The sequence below is a fragment of the Populus trichocarpa genome, chromosome 9 (genome assembly GCF_000002775.5).
Source record: "Populus trichocarpa isolate Nisqually-1 chromosome 9, P.trichocarpa_v4.1, whole genome shotgun sequence".
Lineage (NCBI taxonomy): Eukaryota > Viridiplantae > Streptophyta > Magnoliopsida > Malpighiales > Salicaceae > Populus > Populus trichocarpa.
The window spans coordinates 7,799,080-7,818,940 of record NC_037293.2 but is presented as its reverse complement, the minus strand read 5'-3'; the positions used below and the strand labels follow the sequence as shown (position 1 = coordinate 7,818,940).

The 19,861-nt window shown below is 32.5% G+C and overlaps 3 protein-coding genes across 8 annotated transcripts; 1 reads left to right on the top strand and 2 right to left on the bottom strand.

The window, feature by feature from the left end:
* Positions 1 to 1,823: 1,823 nt before the first annotated feature.
* LOC7469664 (probable pectin methylesterase CGR2) lies at positions 1,824 to 4,995 on the bottom strand. Of its 3 annotated transcripts, none has more exons than XM_006379089.3 (7): positions 4,830 to 4,995; positions 4,555 to 4,723; positions 4,396 to 4,435; positions 4,026 to 4,067; positions 3,080 to 3,454; positions 2,531 to 2,586; positions 1,824 to 2,175 (listed from the first exon to the last, which is right to left on the bottom strand). In XM_006379089.3, exons 2-7 carry the CDS (start codon positions 4,675 to 4,677, stop codon positions 2,023 to 2,025), a joined length of 789 nt encoding a protein of 262 aa, XP_006379151.1. In that variant the 5' UTR covers positions 4,678 to 4,723; positions 4,830 to 4,995; the 3' UTR covers positions 1,824 to 2,022. The 3 variants fall into 3 exon arrangements, with proteins under 3 accessions (XP_006379151.1, XP_002313939.1, XP_006379152.1); XM_002313903.4 differs by having other exon boundaries at positions 4,555 to 4,712; positions 4,830 to 4,992; XM_006379090.3 differs by having other exon boundaries at positions 4,555 to 4,692; positions 4,830 to 4,982.
* Positions 4,996 to 8,372: 3,377 nt separating this feature from the next.
* Positions 8,373 to 13,129, top strand: LOC7469665 (DUF21 domain-containing protein At2g14520). Of its 4 annotated transcripts, none has more exons than XM_024608629.2 (11): positions 8,373 to 9,074; positions 9,518 to 9,594; positions 9,675 to 9,758; positions 10,140 to 10,253; positions 10,340 to 10,426; positions 10,726 to 10,865; positions 10,955 to 11,042; positions 12,037 to 12,110; positions 12,229 to 12,353; positions 12,495 to 12,760; positions 12,862 to 13,129. In XM_024608629.2, exons 1-11 carry the CDS (start codon positions 8,897 to 8,899, stop codon positions 12,919 to 12,921), a joined length of 1,293 nt encoding a protein of 430 aa, XP_024464397.1. In that variant the 5' UTR covers positions 8,373 to 8,896; the 3' UTR covers positions 12,922 to 13,129. The 4 variants fall into 4 exon arrangements, with proteins under 4 accessions (XP_024464397.1, XP_024464400.1, XP_024464398.1 ...); XM_024608631.2 differs by having other exon boundaries at positions 8,926 to 9,074; positions 9,418 to 9,594; XM_024608632.2 differs by lacking the exon at positions 12,862 to 13,129 and having other exon boundaries at positions 12,229 to 12,373; positions 12,495 to 12,638.
* Positions 13,130 to 13,862: 733 nt separating this feature from the next.
* On the bottom strand, positions 13,863 to 16,570 carry LOC18102074 (uncharacterized). The gene is made up of 4 exons (XM_024608633.2): positions 16,385 to 16,570; positions 15,430 to 15,604; positions 14,453 to 14,726; positions 13,863 to 14,306 (listed from the first exon to the last, which is right to left on the bottom strand). The coding sequence occupies exons 2-4, from the start codon at positions 15,596 to 15,598 to the stop codon at positions 13,988 to 13,990; spliced, it is 762 nt and encodes a 253-aa protein (XP_024464401.2). The 5' UTR covers positions 15,599 to 15,604; positions 16,385 to 16,570; the 3' UTR covers positions 13,863 to 13,987.
* Positions 16,571 to 19,861: the final 3,291 nt, after the last annotated feature.

The following is a 19,861-nucleotide window of genomic DNA, read 5'->3' as shown; positions in this document are numbered from 1 at the left end:
CGCCAAATAAGTTCTAATTATATGATGATACTAGAGCTAAACTAAGTTATGCTAGCTTAATGTGTCTAGCATGGAGGTATTTTTTGCAGTTATAATTTGAAATATGTGATTGTAAAAAGTTAAAAAATAAAAGTTTTTAATAACCAGTGTTTTAAAAAAATTAGTGAGAAACATATAAAATTATGATATGTTTAATTAACCTAATATTTTTAAAATTGTAGTTAGGATAAAATATAGTTTCAACAATACCTCGTCACACTACGAAATATATTTTAGACTATCAAATTTATTATTATTTTGTTATGCCATGTGTCAGATTAAAAATTATTTTTTAATATAAAAAAAGTGCAGGTATTGTCAAAATGAATTTTAGTCTATAAAATAAATTGTGATGAATTGAAAAATTGACATGGGTGTTTAATCAAATCAATTAAGAAATATATATATATATATATTAGAAAGAGATGTGTGATATAAATGAAAAGCTATATTAAGAAACTAAATAATAAGTGCATATCAAGATATTTGATTTTTTATCACGAGAAGTTATTCAAATTTTTTTATTTAGATGTATGTCAATAAAAAATATTATATAAAAAAAATATAAGAATATTACCTAGGAATTTTATTTTATTTTTTGTCTATTTTTCTTGTAATCACGTGATGATAATTAAAAAAAAGTTGTGCAAAAACAAAACTTAACAAAAAATAAATAAAAATAACAAAGGAACGTAAAACAATGCTTGATAGTTTTATAAAAAAAATAAAATTATTCTTAAAATTGATATTTTTAATATATTTTTAAAGCTATTTATTTTCATGAGATTTAATAGGATAATGGGCCTAGGTGGCCCATCACACTCGGCCAATTTTAAAAAAAAATCCAAGCCCGCGTAAGTGGTTTTTTTTTTCTTTGAGACGAGAGGCCGACATATCATTTTTTTTCTTTTAAAAAAAACAATAAAAGTAGAGTATACGTCATTCACTTGCTTTTCCAACCACTAAAATGATGGTTGATCAAACTGGGTTTTTTTTTAATTAAAAATCCACTTTTCAATATATTCTCATCCGAAAAAAATCCTAATAAGCTTCCTTGTCATGTCATGTCATGTCAACATATATAATTTTGACAATTTGAAATGTTGATGATTATGTATTATTATTATTATTATTATTATTATTATATATGATGGGAGCATCGTAAGCCCTAGATTGTTATTAATCTTAAAGGTTCATTCTAACTGAAATACATTTTATACATGTCTGGATTGAGTACACGTCTTGTAAATTTCTTTGTTACCCGAATCTTGGTGGGAAAACAAGACTAATATCATTTTTACCTTTAAAATAGTCGGCAGCCAATTAAATTCAGATTCAAATGTTTTTAAAAAAACTGGAATGTTCCATAAATATACGAGTGGAACTGGAAGATTCAGTCAGATGAACTCGATTATAAAATAAATGGAGAACAAAGTAACTGGGGACCTACAAAAAGCATGAAGCTGATTGCACACGGCTCTGCCAATGATGACAACGGCAATTCTTCATGTGTGTCTGAATTTGGAAAGTTTTTTGTAATTCTCATTGAACATACATCTAACATCCAGCAAGGAACTTGAAAAAAGCGATGTAATATAAACAAAATCCATCAAAATTCGTGACGGCTAGCAACATGCAATTCTTCAGCTTTAAAGGGAAGAGCTTCAGGAAACTAGAACCCGTTTAAACAACAAGGTAATAGAACTCGCAGCAAAACCCGAGTACATTAAAGAATAGGTCTGGATGTGCCGACAGAACATAAATACAGGCAATGGCAGCAGATAGAGTGCAAAAACTTATCTTATAAAGAATAGTGGAAGTGAATTCATACATGCTTACTTTCCTCAATAAATAATGATCAAGAGATTTACTGTATCAAGATAAGAACCAACATGAACGTAATTCCACAAAATAGCTTACATTGGCATGGTTTGTTGCCAGTTTGCAGACAGAGCAATGGAAAATGTTATGACACCAAAACTTTCAATCATATGACTGGAGGTGGAAAACTTGGCAGGCTGGCTTATATGACTTCTTCAATGCCGCCTGCTCAAACTTCTTTAAGGCAGATTCATTCTCTTGTAAACCAGTCTGAACAAAGTACCTTATCCACCATGTTGAGGTCCGGAATTTGGCCTTCACAAGAATAACAATTTAGGTATCTCTTTTAGAATTGAATCTTAGTTTCTCTAATCATAAACATACAAATTCACCGCATGATACAACAAAGATTAATGCGACTGAGAGCTATGCACTATATAAAAATTCAAATGGACATATAGATTCTCTCCTAGAAATGATCAGAATTTCCATATTCCTTGTACCTTTCTCCCTTAATGAGAGAAAGCAAACCCTTTCAACAACTGACTTAAAGCCTAAACGCATAGAAAGCACACGTAGCAGACGTTTCAAGCAAAAGAATAGTATTGGCAAAAACAGTGAGATCTGAATGTCTAGAAAATCCAAAAAGTGAATAACATTGGCCACTTACCGGACGACCAAACTTAGACAACTCTGCAACTTTAACTCTTTGCTGACCTGGAGCGCCTACAGAAGGAAAAAGGAGATCAACAATCAGATCAGAAGAGCTATTTGAATGACATAAAATATCAGACGAAAAAAGATGCATTAGCAATATAAACAGACTATTTAGATGTCTGTTTATAGCATGGCAGTACAAATAATTATGTTTTACAAGAATATCATTTTCCTAATCGATGATTATGAAATAATGAGAGCACAGTTTGTAGTCTTTACCCTCAGCATCTTTCTTTGACAAGGGAAGAGCCTTGGGTGATAAAAAGGAAGATGACTAAAGGTGCACTTTATCTCTCTTCATGGTGTTTGATCCTTACAAGTAACTAGGTCATGGGAAGTTTAGGATATAATATTTTAAGGTGAATGCAGTCCCTAGTTGAGCCTTCTACTGTTCAAAATACTGTTGATGAATAAGAGTAAGTTTCAGCTTGGCTTCTGATTTACATGAATGTATGTGGAAATACTAACAACCTAAAAGATAGTAAGCAACATGACCAATTACCAGAAAATACAACTAGGCCATCAGCAGACACCCTTGCCAATTCTGGAAGTGTTTTGTTGAGATATTTTGGAGACAAGTAATCCAACGCATCTGACACTATAACAAGAGAGAATGATTTTGGCCGGTAGGGCAGAGGAAATTTGATATCAGCTACACGCACAAGGCCTTTGCGCACAAGACTCTTGCAGTTGGCACTCACATCATCTAAGTCATATGGCTCCACACCCCAGGCCTCGGTATCCTCTTCTTTTAATAAGCTTGATACTGCAGAACAAGTGTCCGGGCCTACATGCAGTACTTTACGCATGCTGTCACCATAAGCCTTCTTCAGAAAAGGTATCGCTCTTTGGACTTCTAGTGTGCAAGAAACACCACCTGCATATGAATACCCCCAAATCTCAGATTGCTAGAATTTTTATGCTGGCAACATTCCTAGACAAGAGAGAACAAATGCTCAAAATGTTCGTCTTTGTAATCTTCATTGTCCCTTATACAAACCATTAAGAGCAAAGAGATACATGCAAAGTCTAGTTCAAAGGCAAAAGCTGGGGACTGCACTTGACTAAGGATTAATCAAAAGCTCAGAACTCCAGATAACTCTCAATCACAACAAGAAAGGCAATGAGGAAATACAGGTTGTCCATAACAACAACAGCTAATAACATTATATTGCGGTCAAGGAAATGAAGATTTTAGCCAATGTTTACTTAAGAATCACACCCAAAAAAGAGTCCATATTAAAGTAGCATGAAAAAGCTTCTCTATGAGTTCTCTGAATATGATAGATACCATATATAAACTCAGGAAAAATAAATGGAAAACTCAAGAAAAATCCCGATACCAACTAATTCAACACAGTTGCATCTTTCAATATGCCAGTTAATGTAACAGGCCCACACAAGTAAAAACTTAGAAGGAAAAATATAAAGATATCATTTAAATTTACCTTCTGTCTTACTTAAAGCTTCTCTATTGGTGATATGCCCACCTGTCACACAAAAACATCATAAATTCACAAGACTTGTAGCATATAAAACTTTCATGTTCAAACTCATCTGCCTATAATAGTTAAATTCAAAGTCAGCAAAAAGGAAACCAAACTGAAACACGAAATTCGTTACAAACATGCTTTATTTCCTTTACTTTTGTTTCGATATCAGCTGTTTTCCCTTCTTTAAGTGTAAGAAAATATGCTATGCTATTCATGTTAGCAGGAGAAACAAAGTTAATGCTTCTTGTTTACTTAAACCAGATCAGATCCAGCAGTAAATCAGTATCAGATGTAACAGATCAAAGGCAGTAGAGAAACCAAAAACCTGAGCCACTGTAACAGTATCCAATAAGAAGAATCGCGCCCTGAAATCAACAAAAGAACAAATTCAATCAGCAGATTTCACACTAAACCCTAAACCACTTTACTTACTAACTTGTCATCCCCAAAGAAAATGAAAATTGCAAAGAGCAATAAAAATTACCACGACAACAAGGCCAATGGATAGTAACGGCGACGAACGCGATTTAGAATGCATCGACCCAGCAAAAGGAAGACTTCCTCCATCAGCCAAACGTCTGGCAGGATTCCCTGGCCTCCTCGACATTTTCTGTTATTTAACCTAAAACAAAAGAGGCCTGCCTACAATCAAACTACAAACGCGCCAATTAGAATGGCATTTTCTTTCAATTAACACAACACGTGTGTTACATCAATTTACAAATCAACCATTTTTTTATTGCTATAGAGAGAAATTACCTGAGAGATCGAGTGGAAAGGGTTAGGGGTTGGAGATCTTTTAAAGCGCGATCTGGATCTATCTGTTTTGATGGTAAGCTAGTTGGGAGAGCGAGCGAGAGACCCAGAGATTGATTGCTTGATCCAAATCCAACTTGCATTTATTTATTTATATATTTATTCATTATTTCATTTAAATTTATCTGCCTATACTTTGCGAGTGAAATCCAGCCAGCGCCAGAGCGGGGATCCATTCTGTGCAGCCTTACTTGGATTTGATATTGGGCACGAGGCCCAATTCTGTTCTGAATACAAAAGGCCCGAGTATCCTTTAGTCCAGTAATGACCCACGCTCACAGCTTTGTTTGTTCTTGGCTCGGACTTGACCAGAAATGATCACCTCATGCGATACAAATTTCAAAGCATTTATCATTAGAAAATGGAACATCATGGACGTGTGAGAAACACGTTTTGGTTAGCGGTTTTTTTTTTCAATATTAAAATAAAAAACATAGATTTTAATAATTTAAAAAGGTGATGAGAATCCTATTCTATCATCTATGTCCATCAAAATTTATAATTTTTTAGCGATAATTGAAACAGTAAACAAAATCTACATGGCTATTATTTTTATTAGGATACCCATAAATAGAGCCACCAAGCAAACTCAAAAGACTTTAATCTTGTTTCGGATAATGTTTACACGTGATCGGATTCGGATAAGAGACCAAAAATGTTCCGGAATGATGAGACTATGTATATGCAGATTAAGATTTAGTATGTAAAAATCAATGTTGTTGTATTTAGAGATTATAGAAAGAGTATACGCGGGTTGAATTTCTTGATATTTATATCATATTTATTATTTATCGTATAAAAAATTTAGATATTTATAAATTATTTATTGGATTTCGGGTATTTATTGTCCAATTATTGTTTATTATTCAATCAAGAAATAAAATAATTAATATAGAAGCATGTATGTATATATTGAATGATAGAATTATAAAATTATAAATTTTATATGCATGTGTGTGTATTTTATATCTCACTGTATCAAAAAAATCTAGATGTTATATAAATATATCGGTATAATATAAATATATAATTTGAAATAGGTTCAATTGAGTTTTAAGTTGAATTTAGCAATATTTATAAGTACTCAATATTTATTAAATAAAATAACTATTTAAAAAATACATATTCATTTGAATCGGATTAGATTGATATATATAAAGTGTAAATTAAATTATCATTTATCATATAGTATTGATTATCGCTAAATAATTGACAAAACCGCTTGATGTAATGCTGTTTTTCCAGGAAACTAATCAGAAGGCATGTTTAATGCAAATATAAATACAGAGCAAACAACGACTACGGAATTTCGAAAGATTATATGTTATACCCGAACACTGCACATGAAAATCAAAAGAGTTGTTGGCAAATATGGTTACGCAACTCCTGTAATCATGATTGTTTTTTTTAAGTATTTTTTATTTAAAAATATATTATATAATATTTTTTATTTTAAAAAAATTATTTTTAATAACAACATATCAAAACAATAAATAAATATAATTTTTTAAAAAAAATTAAAATTTTACTCAATCTCATTTAAAACACAATATTAAATAATAACTTAGTTAGCGCAGGTGTTTAACTATTATTTTGTTATTTATTTTAAATTATTTTTTATTTTTTAAATTATTGATATTACAAATAATTTTTAAAAAAATATATATTTTTAATATATTTAAAGAAATAAAAACTATTTTTTTATTATTGTACCAAGCAACTCATAGTCTCGTTTACTCTCTGATCTCTCCGTCATTTCCCTTTCGTTGAGTCCAAAAGAGTTTTTGTCACTTGAAATGCATGGCCTCTAGAAATCTGCCTTGTCTGATTCCCTGTCAAGTTCGCGACGGCAGATCAAATTATTGAGGGATCATAAATCACAAAACAACAAGTTTGCAGTTGTAAGCCAGTCAGGTTCCTTTCGTCACTTTTATTCGTTTCAGATGATTTTTTTTAAAGAGTAATTTTATTTTTATTTTTTTACTTTTAATTTTAATTTTAATTTTTAATTTTTTTGATATAGTAATATTAAAAAATATTTTAATATATATTTTCAAATAAAAAATATTTTAAAAAATAATTGTGTTAACACAGTACTTATTAAAAAATAATATAAATCATATTTTGAGATCTCTTCTAACAGCTTGCTTGAGCTTTTGGGTTGAATTTATTATTTGACATAATATCAGAGTCTTAATCATCAAGCAGTAATAAGTTCACATCTTATCATTTCTATTTATTTAATAAAAATTAAAAATAAAGTAATGTAAACATATACAAGTTTTAAGATTAAAAAATTTTATTTAAAAAAATATATTAAAAAAATAATATAAATTATATCTTAAAATCTCATCTAAATATTAAATTAAAATACTATTTTTAAAATACTAAACAGGTTAATGGAATTTCCCCTAAACACCAATTTCATGCATTCACTTCAGAAGGACCAGAACGAAAGCAACAGCACTGATTTTAAGGTATTAGTGTTGTGTTTAAATAGATTCACCCTCTTTTTTATATTTTTTAATTAAAGGAGTTAGCATTTAGATAAAAACAAAAAAATAATTTTTTTAACACATCACACCATGCATTTCATATAAGCTGTTCTAAAAATATTTATTATCAAATAAAATATAATATTTTTTTCAAAACTGTTTTTTTCTAGACAAGACTAGCTAGGAGACTATTTTTTTCATTTGTTCTAATGAGTTTCCTAGTTTTTGACAAAACCCACTCTGTCTTACTCCAGATTATTTATAAAATATTTTACCTATCCAAATTAATTCGGAATGGTATGCATCAAAATGAGATCTGCCATATCAGCATATAGAAATCTTAATCACTAATAAAAAGCAAATGTTTCATCTATTATTAATTGAAAATGTTTCACAGCATTAAAAAAAAAAAAAGAGGCCAGAAAGCCGAAAATTGTCCACGATGAATTAATTAATGGCGGTAATATATTTGTAATGTGGTTGTGGTTGTGGTTGTTTTTTAAAGTGTTTTTCGTGCTGAAATGTATTAAAATAATATATTTTTTTATTTTTTAAAATTATTTTTGAGATCAATATATCAAAACTATTCAAAATACACAAAAAAAAATAAATTTTTAATAAAAAAATTGAATTTTTAACTTTAAATTTCGCAGCATGTGGAAGAGAATATGTATAACCGCATATTCGCAGACCGCGAGCCAGAAAAATAATGCTGTTTGTTTTTAAAATAGATGCACTTTAAAAGTGGATTAGATTTTTAAAAGTATTAAATTAATTTTTTATTTAAAAAATTTATTTTTACATATTTTTAGTGGTTTTTCATCCGTGTTTCAATATGATTTTTCAAAAAATTTAAATTATTTTTATTTTAAATATTTTTTTATGCGTTTTTTAATTGTTTTAATATATTAATATTAAAAATAAAATTTAAAAAATAGTAAAATATTATCTTGATAGATTACCGCATAAAAAAGCACTGCTCACCACTTTCCACGACAGTCCCTCGAGGGAAAACAGACCACAGCTCCGGCAAACACGCCACACGTCATCCTCATACAGCGCAAAAACACTCCTTCCATTCCGTCTCTCCATATTTTCATTCCATTATCTACATCACTTTCAAAAGCAAATCCACCCCCACCCCCCTCTCGCCGAGTCTCCGTGCACAACCTCCTCCTCCTCTCTCCCAGCATAACACACAATCCTTACATGGTCATAGTCACTTTTTAGCCGTTTAATTCAGTGCTTTCACGATTCTTCTAGACATCAATCATTTCCTAAAAGTAGTCAAGAAAGATCCGCCTTTTCATTTCTTCATAGCCTTTTCGAAACATCACGTTTCTTTCACTCTCTTTTTTTTTGGAAAAGACTTTGCTTGCGAGCTGTGAGCGAACTGATTCGAGAAAGTTCATAGAAAAAAATATGGAGGAAATTTTGCACTGGTTGGTGTTTCTCTAACGAGTAATCACTACTGAAGTTCGTGATTTTTGAGAATTTAGAAGAGAGAAGTTCGGAATGGCGGTGGAGTATAAGTGCTGCGAAACGGATTTCTTTGTAAACATTGTGATAATAGTTTTGCTCGTGTTGTTCGCTGGACTGATGTCTGGCCTTACTCTGGGCCTTATGTCTATGAGTATCGTCGATCTTGAAGTTCTTGCTAAATCCGGTACTCCAAAAAATCGAAAATACGCAGGTACAACGTTTATGCTACTTTCTTTACAAAAAAAAACTTATTTAGACCGTTTAAGTTCTGTTTGGATAGTGAGAAAATTGGAGTTTTGTCATGCGGGACTTAGGGAAGTGATAATTAGTTTCAAGACTTATCAAGTGGTTAATAATGGTTATTAGCTAGCCTGCCTTGTAGATTTGGCTTTTATTCCTCGATAACTTGTTAAGAGGGTTCATGAATAATAAGCTCCAGCTGGGTTATAGTAATCTTATACCACTGAATATAAACAAACAATTTATTTATTTTATTTATTTACCCCAAAAAAACAATTAAATTGTTTTATTGAATGAAAATATTTCATTTGTAGTTGTAGGTCTTTGGTAGTTGCTGAACGAGTAATTGAAATCATAGCTTATAACAGATTCCATGACTGGGTTTTATTATTGCCTGTTGCTTGTCATAAACAGCGAAAATATTGCCAGTGGTTAAAAACCAGCATTTGTTGCTTTGCACGCTCCTTATATGCAACGCTACTGCTATGGAGGTATGTTCTGTAGAGATGTAATTAATAAGCATTGATTATTATTTTTCAAATCGAATGTCTTTTTTGTTTTACTTTGTCAGGCACTTCCAATTTTTCTTGATAGTCTGGTTACAGCTGGGGTTGCTATTGTAATTTCAGTAACTCTGATTCTTCTATTTGGCGAGGTGAGGCATCCATATTGATTTGTGCATTTTTATTAGTTTTTTTAAAGCACTCAGGAATTGTGGGTAGATGTACAGTAGAACCGTGGAAGCAGAGGTTTACTAGTTTGGCTTGTTTTCGATATGCTACTTGAAAAATTAATGCTTTTTGACTACGGGTTTTGTGATGATCCTCCTTGTTTTGGGACCTAGTTCTTTCACTGTTGCTAAATATACAGGCATTCTGCCGCTGCTAGTTTTTCTGACAAGAGATGCTTCTTGGGAATGATGGACTTATATAAGCCTGATTCTTCTAGAGTTTCATCTATAATTACATTTTTAAGATGGTATGAATGGCAGTATGGTTTACGGGTCTTCTGATTGTTCTTTTATTTGGATATGCAGATTTTACCACAATCTGTTTGTTCCCGATATGGTTTGGCAATTGGTGCAACAGTGGCCCCGTTTGTCCGTCTTCTAGTTTGGATCTGTTTTCCTGTTGCCTATCCGATAAGCAAGGTGACACGTATGTTGGTTAAAGCTTGTGTGTGGTTGAACCCTCCTAAACACTAGAGTGACTATTCATGTTTATGTGATATTTTCAGCTCCTGGACTTTCTGCTGGGACATGGTCATGTTGCTCTTTTTCGCAGAGCTGAGTTGAAAACACTTGTAAATTTTCATGGTAACGAGGTGTGTTCAGTACGTTTCAGAATTACACATCGTAGAACAGAATGTTATGCTTTATCGTCTACTTGTCTGTGTATGCCTTTGTATTTATCGCCATGCGGCTTATCTGCTTGCTTCTTTTCATGGTTCTTGTTTGTAGTCATTAAATCTGCCTATCAAGCCATCAATATGTGCAATTTTCTACCTGTATTAAAATTTATCTTCTATTGCTTATAACGTGTGTACAGATTCTGTTGTCTGCTGCCCTTTTTCTCTCTCATATCTTCCATTAGCTTTGTAACACTGTTAGTGATGTTTATTAGGCTGGAAAAGGTGGAGAACTAACTCATGATGAGACAACAATAATTGCTGGAGCACTTGAGCTCACTGAGAAAACAGCTAGTGATGCCATGACCCCTATATCTGAAACTTTTGCTATTGACATTAATGACAAACTTGACAGGTGTGGTGCTCAAAAGGGTAAACTGAAAAATCACTGCTGTTGCATGACATTCATTGTGATCAGCTGCATTGTATATTTTTCATGTACAGGGAGTTGATGAGTTTGATATTGGAGAAAGGGCATAGCAGAGTGCCAGTTTATTATGAGCAACCTACAAACATAATTGGACTAATTCTGGTAAATTGATGATATTAACATACTCAGCAACAATGAAAGAGATCTTTCTTTTCTTCATATACTTAGAATGATGTCTTTACGAACTAGCATTGGTTGAATAATGTGGTATACTAATAATCTTCTTTTGTTTGCCATCGTGTAGCTTTTATTGGTTATCTTTTGTGCCAACTCTTTATGCTCTCACTCAAGTGATTCGTGTTTCCTTAATTGGTTTGTAATTTATATGATGTGCAAAAAAACAACAAAAATCAAATATGACAGAGAACTGCGTCTATGGCCTTTTAGCTATGAGATTTTTCTGCAGTTTCAGATAATAAAATTGTTTCATTATAACATAGCTTTCAGATTGTCTCTAAGAAGAGTGTGCCTTCCTTCAAATTCTCCTTTTGAGGACCCGTGGACTGTGGCCTCTGTGATAGGCTTTCAATCTGCATGAATTTATTGTTTGATGGGCATTTCCCTTGTATGGCTTGCTTTTGTTTATGCTGTCTTTAGGTGTTCCTTGAGGCTTGTTCTATTATCTTTTCTGTTTTAAGCTAATGTATTTTCGCAAGACTAACTTCACTTTCTAGTAAATATTTTGGAATCAAGCTTTAGCTCTTAACAGGTTCATTTTTAAGTTTTAACCGTGATTTGCATTTTTTTCTTTAAGAAATCACCAAAAATAATGTTTCAATTTATGTGGAAACATATTCCCCTAACATTGACACTAGAAAGAGATAGGATGAACCACAAGGGGGCCAAGTGCTTTGAGAACTAAAGCATGGCAAACTGCAAACAGGCATGGCTAGGGGAAATGAGGCATAGTTTTTGCAATAAAGGGTGACCAATTAAGACTACCTCTTGTGCTAATTGATTTTGTTTGGCACTTGATTTGTCCATCATATCTTGCCTTTACTTTCATATCTTCTGATCCGAGTTCATTCGCCAAATTAATTGGCTGAAACTTCTGATTACTTTTTCTTGAACATGTATGTGTATTCTGATCTTTTAGGCCAATAATTTGTTGACAATTCACCCAGAAGATAAAGTACCTGTAAAGAATGTCACTATACGCAGGATTCCCAGGTATCCTTTAGGTCAAGGATTGTATTTATGTACATGATATATTTTTAGTTGTTCCTGGAGAACAAAATGCTGTTCATTGTTACCTACAGACTGATGGTTCTATCTGTTTGTGTTACAGGGTTCCAGAAACTTTGCCTTTATATGATATATTGAATGAGTTTCAGAAAGGTCATAGCCACATGGCAGTTGTTACAAGGCAGTGTAAAAAGCCAGAGGAGCAGCCTATAAGCAATGCTGGTGACAGTAAGTGTCAATTCATACGGGTATCCACTTCTGTTTGTAGTCCCAAGCTGTACTAGAATCTACCTAATTTGGAGAGCATCTGTCTTTATGATAAGTAAATCATTTGATAATTATTACTCTCCTGTCTCTTGCATGCAACAGATCCGGTGAAAGAAGTTAAAGTTAATATTGATGGTGAAAGGCCTCCCAAGGACAAGGCTTTGAAGAGCAAGAGACCACTTCAAAAGTGGAAAAGCTTTCCCAAGAGTGGCAACAATTCATTTAGAGGCTCAAGGAGCAAGAAGTGGACAGAGGACATGAACTCAAACATCTTGCACATAAATGGCAATCCACTCCCAAGGCTTCCTGAGGAAGAAGAAGCAATTGGCATAATAACAATGGAAGATGTCATTGAAGAGCTTTTACAGGTAAACATTACGTTTTGCTATTCATATTACATTTATCTCCCTCCAACAATTTCTAGAGACTACCTCATACTGTGATCTGATTTGCACAATGAACTATGTAGGAGGAGATCTTTGATGAGACAGATCATCGTTTTGAGGGACACTGCCTAGGTGAGCTGTAGTATATACTGCCGGATAGACAATGACGAAAAGGTTGTTCCAGATGAAAGATGGTACAATGATCAAAATCTCTTGTATCGCGGAAAAGCAATGCATGCTATTTTGTTATTTATTTATATATATATAAAAGAGACGTTTGAGCTCGAGATAATTTTTATTTTCGTATATTTATAATAAAAATTAAAAAATCATTTGTGTTATTGAATCAAATATTGATGTTTGCTTACTTTTTGCTGTAATGAAGAATAATTTAATCTTTTAATCTTTAACTAATATTAAAGTTCTTTTAGAATTTATTAGTTAATAAATTTTTAAAAAGTTTTATAGAAAACAAACATTATCTTTTCAATATGCATTTAAATTTCATTATGACATCAAAAAATGAAAAATGTATAGATAAAACCGCATGTCCATCAGTCCATGCCCCTAGGAAGCACCTGCGCCTGCGATCCTGAAGTGATCTGACGATGGCAATTGGAGCCACTAGTTGGCGACAGCTTTACCCGAGATTCAAAAAACACAAGTCCTATCCTCCGATTATTGAAAAAATATTCAGCAGTTTTCCGATCACATGGTAGATGCCGTATTTCCATTCCTCTCCATTAAAGACCTGTGTCGATTTTGATTTTCTACTGTTAAAAGGATGCAGAAAAAACTGTCCGGAATATGCATTGACAACCCCAACAATATTAATGGCCTTGTTGTAGCCAATAATAATAGTAATATTATTAATAATACTAGGAGTCTAGGAGAGGGCTAGTTAATTTTATTCGGTGTTTTGTTAAACGTGCGCCGGGTAGACGTTAAAAATCTGGATGATGAGAACACCTGAACAGGAGGAGCCGCTCTGCTCAGAGAATAGACCCCGTTTAGCTGTGATGCTACTGTATTTTGATTTATTTTTTTAGCTTTAAATTAATTAAAAAAAATTAATATATTTCCAAAAAAAAAAACAAATCTATGATATAATTACCAAACACTCTGCACGAACAAGAATTATCATACATATTCGACACAATAAAGTTGTTAATCTTTAACGGGAACAATGATGTACAAACAGGGCCTTTACTAGTGTTTACTTCTTTTCTCATCCTTTCTCTTCCTTTTCTTATCTCTAGACCTTTCTTTGGATCTGTGCTTCCTAGAATGCTTCTTATCCCGACTCTTTGAACAAACCTTCTTTTCCTTTTTAAGCCTATCTTTGTCAAGCTCTTCTTCAGATGATTCATAAGATTTCAGCGAAGAAGGCTTCTCTGGTCCAAAAACAACACGCTGCAGCTTTGCATCCAAGTTTCTGGACAGCTTTTCGTCAGGGTCTGGGCAAGGAGCAAGGTAAGGCCCTGTATCATCCATCCTTGAACCTACAGCACCTCGACCTCGCTTAACCCTGTGATAAACAAAAATATTCATGTCAAACCAACGACGTTTTGCTTTTCTTTTCTTTTTTTTTCCTGAGAAATTTTGAACAAAGTTACAAATGATATTTGAGGAATAAAATGAGTTTGAGAAAGTGGATAGAAGTTTTCCAATGACCTCGAGTGCAAAAATTCCTCGACTTCTTCATCCCTTAAACCTCCATCTTCCCTCGAACAAGAGCTCCCTACTATTTTGCTTGACGAGGATGGCATATTGGTATCGTTCTCATTTATAGAATGCCTTTGGCTTGTACTTCTAAAGACATTACCAACATCCCTATGGTTCTTGCTGCTGTTACCATCATACCTTGATCTTCCTCTCAGCCTAGCATCCAGCTCAAGCTCCTTTTCCCGGACCCGCCACATCTCATTCAGTTCAACAGCTCGATTTGCTGAAAAGAGTAGATCAATTAAAAATCAAAAGTGAAAGATAAAACAAAAATCAGTGGCATAATATCAAGCCAATACTAAGTCTGTTAACAAAACGGTGATGAAATCAAGAGAAGAGAAATACATACATGGATGACATTTTTATATAGAAAAAAGAAAAGAAAAGAAAGATAATTGGTCTCATTTCAAGTCCCTGTAAAAGACAGGGACATCATTACATTGCACACAATTTGCAAGGATCCCTTAATGGGTGCACATGGATCTTTAACTATGCAAGTCAATTTTCACATGTTGAAATATGGTAGACAAAGATTGTTGAATATGTACGCAAATACCCAGCCAATCATTATCCTTTAATCCCATGATCCTATGGGGTTCCACCTAAGAATCCCAGAGAAGGTTTGTTTTGGGATTATCTGAAGAAAATCTGTTAGATGATTAAGCACAACTTTATTCTTTAGACAACAGGGTAAACTTTATGCTTTTTCCATATCCATTTTTTAATCTCCATAGCTAGACTTCAATTAGAAAATGTCAGCCAACTCGCAGAAAAATCTTTTCATGGAACCCAGATGACAACTTTCAGCAGGGTATGCTATTACTATTACTAATAGACGGTGTACAGTCACGCATTTTTATCTGATAGCACTAAAGCATCAACACAAAGGATGACAAGCTGAAAACTAAAAGCAATTAAACACTGACTTTGCTGCACTCCAAGGACAGTTGCAGTGAGGAAGCGAGAATTTGGTCGTGCTCTTGCTTTAGGCCGTTCAAGGTAAACATGCACGCCTTCCCTCTCAGCTCGCTGCCGCAATTCCGCTGCTTCTTTCATAAGAATTGCAGCTATTCTGTTCTCAGTCTCTAGATCCATTAAAACCTGCAAAACATGTTCCAAAGCACCAGTTCAGTAACAAGTTTGAGATAGTACGTGTTAGTATTATGTTGCATCTTTGGCATCCGCGTATACCTGTTTTGATTGCTTGAAAAATAAAGATTGATCACTGACTAAGTATGTATGCAAACAAAGTATTGGGTTCATAGCTATGGTTGGATTGGTATAGTGGGCAAGCCCTAACTCACGCACCTGACACGAAAAGTTAGTGTGATTCCTCATTGGAAAATTATGGATCACACAAATGCCAAATCAGCTATGAGTAGTTGCGTGTTTTTCTACTTAAGCTATCAGCTAACAAGCTGGTTAGTGAATTCTTGAAAGGCAGATACAGTTCCATAAAAAACTGGGTGGATTTATTATGCTTCGTGTCACATATTGAAAATATAAACCGAATTTTAAATTAAAGCTAGTTAATTAAACCGATTTTGCACCACAAGAGCTATAAAGACACTGCAGTATTTCCTTTGCTTTGAAAACAATTTAAAATTTTGAAAACCATTAATTTCAGTTAGTTTCTGACAACTCAACCAGGAAATTTCAGTTTTTTGTTATGTCCAAAACAATCGTTATTAACAGGAAATAAAAAAATTGGAATGAAAACTAACCCAATTGATCCGATTTTCATTAAAGTACAAGTTATTGTCTAACACGGCAAAAATCAGCAAAATTAAAGTTTCTTTTGTATTCCTCGATATTCTCAGCAAACAAGCAACAAAAGCTGAAAAATCAAATCTTGAAGCCATTAAAAAGACAACAACTTACCGAATTGGTTTAAAGAAAAGGCAATTGTGAGAAAAATAGAGATCCAAACTCAGTCGAGCAAAAAGAATGTCGTTTTTGCTCTCCCAGTCTCCCTCCTTTCACGCCTTCGGATTTCCAAGGAAAACCCGTAAACCTAGGTTTTATTTTATTATTTCCCTCTTTCATATATTTCCGTTAGATTAGAAATATACGCGTCGCCTACTGCTAGAATTTTCTCACGAATAGAGTAGGAGCCGGTTTGAAGTAAGGCCCATACCCCATTGGGCCTTGTAACGCCAATATTTAGTATCTCGCCGTTGACTTTCAAGCGTCCCAGAACAGCTGGCCTTTTGAATTAAATTTTTTAATATATTTTTTACTCCAAAATATATTAAAATAAAAATTTAAAATTTTAATATTAGCACATCAAAATAATAAAAAATACTAAAAAAATTTTAATTTTAAAATTTTTAATGAAAAATCAAAATTTTTAAAAAGTATAATTAAACGTAATACTAAATGATGTCTTAATTATGAATCTACTATGAGTATTGGTCTCGAAAAAAAAATTAGTGTTAATATTAAACCTAGAAATATAGTAGTTTTAAATTTTTTTCAAGATAAATTTTCATATTAACATATTTTTTATTTATCTTAACCAATATAATATTTCTAGCTAAAATCATTGTTTTTAATTTTTAAAAATATTTTATGATTTTTAAAGTAAGTTAGCGAACAATCTTAAAATAGTATATAGATGTTTTATGTTATTAAAATCTAAAAAAATCAAAAATATGGTAATATTATGTTCAATATATATTTAAAAATATAATAATAAAAAACAAATTTCAATAGTAAATAATTTATTATTGATATTGTTAATTAAAAAATATATTAATTATTAAATAAAAATATATGAAAGTATTTAATAACCATGTCTCATTGAAGAGTTAGTGAATCTCATGATTTTTTTAGCTTAACAAAAACAAAAGAAAAAAAGAAAAAGAAAAAGAAAGCAAGGGGCTAGGCCCTGTGCTTCCTCCTTATGTTATTGAAAAAGAAAAAATAAACAATTTGTCATATGCCATGATTTAATAAATATGCTAACCTTTAATAGGATTTAACTAGAAGTGAGCAAAAAAATTAAAAAACCAATTTAATCGAGAAAACCGAAAAAAAATAACTGAAAAAACTGAACTGTAAAAAAAAACCCGATTAAACCAATTAAAATTTTAAAAAAACTGACCGGTTCGGTTCGGTTTCGGTTTTATAAGCAAAAAACCAAACCGAACCTAACCCGGACCGAAAAAAATCTGAAACAAACCGAGCCAAACCCGAAAAAACCGAGCTAAACAGAAAAAAATTAAGCCAAAACCGAGAAAACCGAGCCAAAACCAGAAAAACTGAGCCAAACCGATTTGAACCAGTTTTTATCCTAAAAAACCGAACCGAACCAAAACGAAACCGGTCGGTTTGAACCGGTTTTGATTTTTTAAAAAATAATAATTTCGGTCTGGTTACTTTTTTTTGATAAAAACCGAACTAAACCAAAAATAATTACCCTTATATTTAACCTTGTAACCTCAACCTTGTCTCGTGCATGCTAACCACTTCATATACAACACAGGATTGGTATACGATGATTAAAACAATATATTAACATGCTATGATGTTCATATAAACACAAAGCACCATTAAAACCCTTGGTTATTTTAGAGCATGTGGGTAATATTCTAAAGACTAAAAGATAGGGGTCATCATTTTCGGTTCAGTTTTGTTTTTATATAAAAAAAAGTAACCAAACCAATTTTTTTTAAAAAAACCCAAAACCGGTTCAAACCGACCGGTTTCGGTTTGGTTTTTTAGGATAAAAACCGGTTCAAACCAGTTTTGTTCGGGTTTTTTCCGGTCTGGCTCGGTTTGGGTTCGGTTCGGTTTGATTTTTTCAGTTTCAGGCTTATAAAACCAAACCAAACCGGTCGGTTTTTTTAAAATTTTAATCGGTTCAATCAATTTTTTTTCATAGTTTGATTTTTTTAGTTATTTTTTTTTAGTTTTTTTGATTTAATCTTTTTGATTTTTTTACCTACCCCTGCTAAAAGAGATACACGAATGAAAAACATGAATCGTATCACGAACAACCACCATACGGGCCTGCCACTTGTTTCTATACTATTCATGATAGCTCTTTATGTCACTTGGGCAATTCCTATTGTAATAGATTGGTAGCTTATGCTACACTGCGAGCTAGATCATACTAAGAAATTTATAGTAAAAAAAATATGAATAGAATGCCAAAGCATTTCTAACATGTTTTTTTTAGAAACAATAAAAATCCACGACTTGGTCGTAGACTTTACCATGTTTAATAAATTCACGATAATAAAAACAGACAATCATGATAACATGAATTGAAATAAATAAAAAATAATTATGATGACTTGAAAAAAAAAAAAACAGGAACGTTGTAAAGATATTTCTACAGTCTTATATAATATCAAGGTTGAAATTAAATGGATACATTTTCAATTAACTTAAGAAGAAAATATATATAAACACATATATACCAATTAATAAAATACTGAAGAATAAAAAAAATATTTAATATTAAAAAAAGAGAGGAAGCAAAAACACGAGTTAATAAGGATTAACATACCAAACACACGATTTAGATCACAAGAATGAAATATCACCGTACAAAGAAAAATAAAAACAAATGCAAAGTCTAATTTCCATCCTACTTAGTGCAAAATAGTGAAAAAAATCAATTAATAAAAGAAAAAAAAATAACTCAAATAACCCAGATGAATTTATCAAATATTAAACTTGAGTTATGAGATTAGAATGATATATTAATAGCAAACAAAAAAAATACCAAGTGTAATTTCCAACTAATCAATATTAAATGATAAGATTGAAAAATAATTGTTGCTAAAAATAACAAAAAAAAAAAAAAAAATGTAGATCAAATTCAATAACAAAAAAAATAAATAAAAATTAACATCCGTTTTTTCCTTTTTGAAGAGTGTTGGATGCGGAAACCAATGGGAGAAGATAGAAAAAAAAGGGAAAGGAAAGAAAAGGAAGAATTAGTAGTCAAAGTCACACGAGATCCTGGCGCACCAACACACGCTACCTCACAAGAATGCCATTGTCGAGACAATCCTAAGTCCTAACAACATCAGTGAAGACCATCTCAGGAGCTTGGAGAGAGACACATGCGCCACCACAATTATAGTGGTCCCCCCCACCGTTACCGCGTGAGTTACACGCTCTAGTAATCTCTTCTTTTTTGATACCTAAGTTGGCTAAAGAATGGGCTGTTTACAACCATTTCTCTCCTTTTTTTTATTTATTTATTTACGTGGATGTTTGGGCCAGCTTGCGCACACCACAACTAATCTCACGGCCCACTGAACATCCTGCAAACCCAGTGAGCATGTAAGGCACCGCGAAAGTGACAGACATGCACAGAAATGTTCGAACCCTGATTGCAGA

Coding starts and splice junctions, on each gene's coding strand:
- LOC7469664 (XM_006379089.3), bottom strand. CDS start 4,677: ATGTCGAGGAGGCCAGGGAATCCTGCCAGACGTTTGGCTGATGGAGGA. Junction 4,068..4,395: donor ATACTGTTACAGTGGCTCAG/GTTTTTGGTTTC, acceptor TTTGTGTGACAG/GTGGGCATATCACCAATAGA. Junction 2,176..2,530: donor TGTCTAAGTTTGGTCGTCCG/GTAAGTGGCCAA, acceptor ATTCTTGTGAAG/GCCAAATTCCGGACCTCAAC.
- LOC7469665 (XM_024608629.2), top strand. CDS start 8,897: ATGGCGGTGGAGTATAAGTGCTGCGAAACGGATTTCTTTGTAAACATT. Junction 10,427..10,725: donor TAAATTTTCATGGTAACGAG/GTGTGTTCAGTA, acceptor GATGTTTATTAG/GCTGGAAAAGGTGGAGAACT. Junction 11,043..12,036: donor ACATAATTGGACTAATTCTG/GTAAATTGATGA, acceptor CTGATCTTTTAG/GCCAATAATTTGTTGACAAT.
- LOC18102074 (XM_024608633.2), bottom strand. CDS start 15,598: ATGGATCTAGAGACTGAGAACAGAATAGCTGCAATTCTTATGAAAGAA. Junction 14,727..15,429: donor TGTCCTTGGAGTGCAGCAAA/GTCAGTGTTTAA, acceptor TACTCTTTTCAG/CAAATCGAGCTGTTGAACTG. Junction 14,307..14,452: donor GAGGAATTTTTGCACTCGAG/GTCATTGGAAAA, acceptor TGTTTATCACAG/GGTTAAGCGAGGTCGAGGTG.